Source organism: Gavialis gangeticus, unplaced genomic scaffold (genome assembly GCF_001723915.1).
Source record: "Gavialis gangeticus isolate Ggan-Ray unplaced genomic scaffold, GavGan_comp1, whole genome shotgun sequence".
Taxonomy (NCBI): Eukaryota; Metazoa; Chordata; order Crocodylia; family Gavialidae; genus Gavialis; species Gavialis gangeticus.
This window is the reverse complement of record NW_017729014.1, coordinates 2200875-2209454: the sequence shown is the minus strand read 5'-3', so window position 1 is coordinate 2209454 and position 8580 is coordinate 2200875. Positions and strand designations below refer to the sequence as shown.

General features: G+C 42.8%; 1 protein-coding gene across 1 annotated transcript; it reads right to left on the bottom strand.

Annotated features, from left to right (window-relative positions):
- NOL9 (nucleolar protein 9) lies at positions 1–8579 on the bottom strand (the record flags this gene model as incomplete). The annotated part of the gene is made up of 12 exons (XM_019511535.1): positions 1–346; positions 702–835; positions 2139–2316; positions 2661–2772; positions 3418–3712; positions 3950–4111; positions 5369–5466; positions 6031–6127; positions 7177–7315; positions 7908–8035; positions 8194–8410; positions 8490–8579. Coding segments are annotated over 12 exons (1767 nt in total), but the record flags the coding sequence as incomplete, so codon positions are not given.
- Position 8580: the final 1 nt, after the last annotated feature.

Here is an 8580-nt window from a genome sequence, read left to right as displayed (position 1 = left end):
TAACTCAAAACTGATGTTTTTAATAGACGTTTACTATAAAACACAGAAGTACATAATAAAAATATAAAATAACAACATTGGAAGGAGAACGTGACAACATCCCAACTGGACACTCCATCTTCCTCATACAGTCTGTGCTGCAGTGTCTTCCAGGAATGGGCCAAGTTCCTGGGAATGTGACCTGCCTCTTAGTGAAAGAAGTCCTGCAATGGAAGGCTTGGAGTAGGGACTATGGCCTGCTATACTCTCTTCTCTGGAGGTGTTTCTTCACTTTCAGCTTCCCCGCTCCTGAAATTTGGTAATTATACTCAGAAGTAACATATGGGATCTCCCCTTTGATGCCCTGCTGAAACACACAAACAGGAACACAATAAAGACACCATGGTGTCTGAGCATTATTCTGTTCCCTTTCATTTGCACAGACTGACTGTATCAATTTCCCCACTCAGTAATCTCTGAACACCACATTTCTGAACACAGCTCACTTTGCAAAGTCTTAAGCATTTCCACTTGTCAGTTTAAATATTTTAACACTACCATGATTTCATGCGAGACCTCAGGGCTCTAACCAGCTAAGAGCTGCAAGAGTGCTGATTCATACAGGCTTCAGAATATGGTACATGTAATGCAAGGAAAAGCAAAAGCTATATCACATTTATGAACATCTTTGCAGGGAATCTACCCATGCAAATGCCTCTTACCTGGTTCAGGAGGACACAGCTGGGAATGGCAATATTCCCAAGCAACAGGCAGTTCACTACTCTCAGGTTTTCAGGAGGCACTGGGGTCAGAATATGGTAAAGTTTCTTCTCCATCTCAACGCCTCGAACAATTCCTTTAAAACACATTAAAAATTCAGTCAGAAACCTTCTGCAGGCTGTAGTCATTGCACAACTGAAACTCTCTTAACGGAATGATACTTTCCCAGTGCAGTACCTCTCATTTAAACAAGAATCAGGCTCCTGATCAGACTGGTAACAGAATTTTTGTGCAATTTTTATTTGTAAGCTCTCTCACCTGTTCTGATCATGATCGAACTCCAAAACCCTAGATAGTGACTCCAGGCTGATGCTTTCTATGGGCAGTAACAGAATCTTTAGACTTGTAAACAACACAGCTGGTTACTTTTGAACAAAAATGAACTTATTGTAATACAGCAATCAGGTGAAACAGCCAGAAGTCGTATAACACAATACAAAGAAGTAGATTCCAGTAGCAACTTTTTTTTGCTATGAGTGATAACCAGGAATCCATGGAAAAACACAGATTTTCTCTTTTTAAGGATTAAAATGTGGGAAACTGCGAGTTTCCCCTTGCAGGCTGGCCGGGGCTGGGGGGAAGGGCGATCAGGTAGGGGCCACCACATATATGTGTGCACACATATGCACGGGGCAGCAGCCAGGCAGCATGGAGGGCAGCTCCTACAACTCGTTCCAGGTAAGTCGGGGGTGGGGGGGGTGATTGAGGTCCCCATACTGAGGGAGGGTGTTGTGCTGGGGCTGGGGGCACTACCTAGCTGCAGTGGTGTGTGGGGCCAGGGGTTTAGGATCTGGGGCTTGAATGTGTGGCCACAGGGCTCGGCTGGGGAACAAGACAGAGCCAGAAGTGGCTTGTCCAGTGGGGGGATGGCTGCCTGCCACTGTGTGCATTCTGGGGGGGGCATGAAGGACATGTGCCCCCCAGACTTGGGGGTGGGGGGACTCCCAGCTCTGCTGCCCTTCCCCTGGGGGCCTGAATGGCCTAGCAGGCAGGACCCAGCACAACAGGGAAAGCAGGGCAGGGCAGGGCAGGGAGGCTCAGCTTGGTGCTGCTGATGGGAGCCCTGCACTGCCATGGTGAGGCGTTCCCTGTAAGTGAGGATAGGCAGCTAGGTTACAAAGCCGTTTTCTTTAACGGTAACCATTGCTACTAATTACAATAAGACAGAGGTCTCCCAGCTCGGGTTGTAGTGGAAATAAAAAGTAGCAAATGTTTATTTTTACCTATGCCTTTTTCAAATTAATTTTGAAAGAGCAAATAAAGCCATTACTTAAAAATTAAAAGACTTATTTAGCCTGCAGTGTCAATATACAAACAGAAATGGGAATTTTGCTTTAGCAGAAATGGGAATTTTACTTTAATTAAACACAGGGACTCACCAAAGCCCAGACAATCACAGACTGGTGTCTGTGTCAGCAAGACTGGCCCATCAGTTTGGCATCTGACCTCATCGGGTATCCTGCAGAGACCGACCCAGCTAGCGTTCACTGAATATATGATATGTTTAGGAGCCACATCTGTGTGAATAACCCTGAGTGCAACAGCACTAAATGGTACCTAGAAAATAAAACCTTGGATCATTAGCTCAGCTCAAACATAGCTTGATTTTCAGACAATGCTGGTTTAATTGTTTGAAACACTGTTACAGCACACAATCTAAATGTGACACCCTGTGAACCCTGCATTTCTGGCACACAACACAGAACGGCAGAATAGGACACAGAGAGGATACAAGTTTTCTAGCACTTATTCTGAGATGCATAATATTTTACAATTGGATGACTGAAGTTTTACACACTACAAATGTTCTTTCCCACCACGAAACATTACAATGGGGGTCTTGCTTACTGTAAGCCAACATTATGAATGTATTCACCAAAACAGGTGTATGTTTCAATTACCTGATAGGGGACCAGACTGTGTAAAGGAAGCACTGATCTTGTTTCCAGGGGCTGCAGCTGACCAAGGTAACCCAACATTGCCATATCCCGTAGGATACTGCTATGGACCCGTCTAGAAGGACAAGTGCACACACATATACCAAAAAAAAAAAAATCAAGCAGAGATTAAAATCTGTTCTCTGGCAACTCAAAACACAAATACTCTGAAATGCACATTTCAGAACATGCCATGCAGTGTTTATTACATCCAGTATTTTAGAGAGATTCAAACTTTAGTGTCTGCTCTTGGGACCAACTTACAGCTATGCTTTATTACCCAACAGTTCCCAGAATTCAAGTGAATTTCTTTTGAATTTCTGTAAAAGAAATGCAGCACTTTCTAGATTTTAACTCTTCTCCAAGCCTGATGTACATTGGCATTTTTTATTAGTTATTTTTAAGAAAACAGAAGAAAATTGTTGGGCAAATTAGTTATCCCAGTTAAGTTTTATTAATCTATTTTCTATTGGAGGCTTTGGCTATCCACCTGATATTACAAAAATAGGAGTCAGGTGATGATATAAGAGACAAGGAACACAGTTTTCTGTTGCAATTGTTCTTTGAAAGCAAGTTCCCTCAAAGTACAGAGTGAAAGGATCAGGTGAGATGCTGGAGAAGCATCATTCTGTAACAACTATTCTTAACAAAAAGGCTATGTTTATGAAACTCAATGACTCAAGCTGCTGGAAATACTCCATGGCAGTAGCTGTGTACTTACGCTTTGGCAGCATTGCCTGCTCCAGGGAACTTTGGTTTAATACACAATAATTTATGCCCTGGAGTCGATGTCTGAAAGTCTCTCTCTCCTTCACAGGGCTGCCAATTCTCTGTTCCACCCATATCCATGCTCTTGCATGTGGCTTGCAGTTTGCCTTTAGTGTGCAAGCCAGCAGTGAGATGAATATACTCTGGGGTAAACTGAGGCATATCCTTAAAGTCTTCTGCTGAAATCTGAACAATGTGACTTGGTGACAGCAGTCGAATGATATCAATCAGCAGAAGCAATCCAACACCTTTGGGAAAGGGGAAATAAACACCGTTTTCATATGGGTAATACAGTGACACCAGGGAAAAAGCTTGAGAGTCTGAATCTTAGTTACTGAAGACCTAAGACCAATTTTCACAGCATTAGTCACACCTCGTAGTTTCAATCAATATTAAAAAAATAAAAGAGCATTGCAGCAGGCATACTTTAGAGTTATACTGGAAGATTAATTCTGTAACTCGAGGCTAAACCTCTGCTGGCTCACCTTTCACCCAGCCCATGGTATTGATGACTAAAGGCACTTCCTTCTTGTAGGAATTAAACACATACTTCACTGTATCAATGTATCGTTCAGTATCCTGATCACAACTAACATCTCCATAATAGACCATTTTACGTGGTGTTCGCTGATGAGTGAATGGAGGACCTGAGAAAAAAAGTACCAGAAGATGAACAGCAAATGCAAAGAGGCATTTCAGTAACTTCAAAGAGCTGCCATGAAAAGTCAGCAAAAAACCTCATCTCCTGAAGCACATAGTGGGTCCCTACTTCTATACTGAGCTCTCTTATATCTCATGGGAATTACTCCCCAACATTCTGCATCAAAATGTGCACACTGTTTTGGAATATGACACTTTTTATTTAAAAATAAAGTTCTCTAGCTATTCCAATGCACTTGTCTCAGAAAATATTAGAGAGTATCAGTTTGCATGTCCAGGTGTCAAAAGATATAAATCCACTATCATGTTTTTAAACAGTACAGTTTTCAGAACCTACGGTTTATAAATCATTTACTATTCTAGAAGACAACTTGAACAGGGTTTAGTTTAGGGGAAGAAAAGTAAAGAAGAAACATGCTATATTGTAATAAAAGAAGAATGGTGCAAGTTAAAATGCCATTGTGCGAACATGATAATTTCTTCCCTCCTTTATGAGAGAACAGCCGAAGTCAAATACCTATTCAAAAAATAGACCAATCTTACATTTTGATGGCTGGGTACCAATGAGCTTTGAAGACATGAAAGGTCACACCTGCTGGCCGATGTTGCTTGCGATTTTTTAAACAATATTTTTCTGCCTATTTACCCTCCAAAATTATCAAGTTCTCGTTATGAAACCAAGTTAAGAAATGGAAACAAAAACCCAACAACACTGCACGCACAGATTTCTTTAAAGCACAAAGCCTGAAAGAAATTGTGCGCTCTTTTCACTTCCAGCAGATGACATCTAGGACTTGTATCACTGTATCTGCCCATCCTGCAAACACTATTACTTCAGTGAAGTGCAGAAACACTAAGTCGTACAGCTGGGAAAATCAGACAGAGCAATACAGAAATTTAAGAGCCACAAGAAATCTATGCCACAACACATTTCTGTAATGTCACAGTTCAGCACCTTCTACATAAGAGATCCTCCTTCCCTCTTTCTCAAATATACGAAGGAAGCTGGGAGGATAACATGCTTTGTATTTCTGTTTTTGGGTTTTTTCTTTGTTTGTTTTTTTAAGAGCTATCACTTTGCTGGACTTTAGTCCCCCGCTGCACGAAAACAATTGTTTTTCTTCCTTTTAACCTTTGGTAGAGGGACTAGGCTCTTTTAAGACATTGGAATAAAAAATAATGCATAGGTTAGGTTAAGAAAGCAAAATATACTTCTGATATTAAAAACAAAGCAAGTTACATACCCAGAAAAGGATCTGATATGTTCATTAAGGACACGCAGCCAGGTGGTGTAAACTCTGTCTGTCCCATATCACACTCCAAATACTCAACGCAGGGGAGGCTACAACAGAAGCCCAAGCATCAGTGCCTTTTTTTTTAAAAAAAATATGTGGGGGAGAATCTAACATTGATGGCATGAGGCACCATTAGCAGGACTCATATGCGCTAGACCTGTACCAATCCAGTCTGAAGAAGTGACTGCTAAATTGGTCCTAATCAGAGGGGCGATCAAAAGGAACCTCAAAACAAAAACCAGTTTTATTTTACACACACAATAAAAAGGCAAAAGACTAGTTTCATCAAGAAGCATGGAACACTGGGTAAGTTAAAACCTTCAGCTTCAAAATATTCCACCTGTAAAACAGATTCTCATTCAGCTTGAAGGCTGGTGGCTGAAAAGGTTTTGAATACTCTAGGGAACATTCAAACTAGTCAGGCACCAGGAAGAGATTAAGTAAATATGTTTCAAATAAGTAAGGTGAGGCTAAAAATTTTAAAATCCCAAACCTCATTATTTACAAATAATCATGACTGGCATTTTTCTTTTGTCAAAACCATAATATGATGCTTAATTTAAAATCTTAAGTTAAAAAACAAACAAACAAACAAAAAGACCTTAACTCACTGATTCAGCAACAGGTTAATAAGGTATCTGTTAAATGTTGACTTTCCAACACATTTTGGACCACACACCAGAATGACAGGGACACCATCATTTTCCTCTGGAAAAACAAACATATCATGAAATGGACAATGACTACGAATTAATCTGATGTGTCCTGTTAGAAAATTAACTGTATTTTAATTTTTTTCACTTGGATACTGAAATCAAATATTTTCATGAATAGCAGTTCTGTGAAGTGGAAATGTCTTGCTTCTGTTCATCAGGATAAATAAATTCAAACATACATATACATATATATAGATACACACCGTATTCATCTATAAAGCAACAGATTTGCACTGAATGAGGCATCAACTTAATGAATATCTGTGTGTGTGGCTACAGAGCCCTATTTTTTAATCACTGTCCCTTCAGCACTTTCACTTGATACATTCATATCTAACAGTCCTGAATGCTGACTGAGAAGAGAACGGATGCTTAGAAGGTTGCCATGTTCCAAGACCTCAATGTAGGTAACTCAGTCCCACCAGGAAATTCCTAGAATGCAGCAAAGGCAACACAAGTGAAAACTACTGAGGCCCTCTTCTTGAGTAGAGAATGTAGTCCAGGGTTCACTGCCCTGCAAATGGGTGCTGATGATGGAAGCGTAATATATTCTCACCTTGGTCCTCACAGTCAGTCTGTTGTTGTTCCACACTCGTTTGCTCAGCATTCTCATGATACCTGATGCTTTGCCAATACAGGTATTCAGTTCAGCCTCCAGAGACAGGCTGTTGGTACCAATGGCTGTCAGTATGTACACTGACTTACACTTACAAAGAGAACTACAGTTTTTAGATTAATAAACACTAGGTATCAAGTCTAACAAAGGGATAATACCAACATAAAATCAACCCTTTTAAATTTTGCCTCAGTTCTGGTAGCAAATCAGCAGGACACTTTGGAAGACAATATTTTGATTACATCAAAATGAGAACTGACACTCAATTCAGCTAAAGCAAGACAAAAAACGCTTTAAAGGAACTGGACTTAAGTTCTACCGTTTCCAGGGCCCGAGTTTCACTGACTTCAACTTACGAAACAGTCAAGGTTTTGCTTTCTTTGAACAACTGAAAAACTGAACATCTGTCAATTTAATGTACTCACCACGACATGCTTGGACTAACTCTTCAATCGCCAGGACAGTACTCTCTGACACAAGCAGGCCACTCTCAGGATCGCATTTTAAAATGCCAACAGAAGCTAGAGCTGCATCCTCTGGTATGAAGCAGGGCACTTTTTGTTTCTGGAAGTCAACAAGTACATCTGTAAACAATGTTTTAAGCAGAAGCTTATGTAAAAGAACATGCAAAATAACTAATCTACTGCTGTATTTGCCCAGATTGTGGCATCATGCTGTCACATTACTGACCATAAATCAGTGGGGAATCTCAGCCCCATAATCCACACTTCCCTGCAAGTTAATCTAAGATTCATTTCTACCATACACTTTTACAGTTATAAATTTTTTACAGTTCTATTAACTGCTCTTTACAGAGCTGTGACAGATATATATCCTCTTAAAACAATTATCCTGGGTAAGTTTCATCGGATAATCAGAGAGTACAACCAGACCGCCATGAGATCACACCAGAGAGTGTTATTCAGTATTTACACTGTTAGGTGTGCAAGCACTTGCATGTGATTTGCAAGATATACCCAAAGATTTCAAATAGGAATTCATAGTGTCAAAAACATTCTGACCGGTCACAGTCACCAAAAGAACTGCTTTCTTATTTTTTTGGTAGTCAGAGAATGAGTGAAAGCCACAAGCAGACATTTCCCGAGAGATGCCCAGAAGCTAAGGAGACTGAACCCTGCCAAGACAGCAGATGTACCTTTGCTCTGAAGAGGTAGGAGAAATCTGGGTGGCTAAGGATGAATCTTGTCACTGGGGTGTCCAGACGCTCCAACAGCACCACTGAACACGCTGGGGCAAATCGCTCCATTAGCTTACGCCTTGCATCTGCAAAGGGACGAGGTCTCTCAGACCCTGCCCCGTGTCACCCCCGTGGGAGCTGAACACCAAAGCAGAGGCCTTAGGCCCCGTGCAGCCATGAGCAGCCAAGGGCTGTGGCAGAGACGAGACCCCCTGCAGAGGGCCCGGCAAGGCGCAGAACTCACCGCGGGGCACACCGTGGTCCCGCAGCGTGGCACGCGCCTCCTTGCGGGCCCGGGGGCGAGCAGCCCCGGCACGGCGCGGCGCCTCCACACTGAGCGCGCAGTGGGTGAGCGGTGAGAAGAGGTCGTACGCCGGCTGCTCCGGTGTCACGGCAAAGCCCAGCACGCGGGCCGAGCCGTGCAGGCAGCGCAGGCGGCACCTCCCGGTGAACGTCAGGCGCTGCGGGGAGAGAGAGAACAGGGTGCTGAGCGCGGGGCGGCGGCACCACCTCCGCCCCCGGCCCGCGGCTCCCACGCACCTGCTCCGGCAGCAGCAGCACCGCCGCGGAGCTCTCCGTGACCTGCACCGCGGCCGAGGGCTCCGGCTCCGGGGACTGGGCCGCCGCCGCC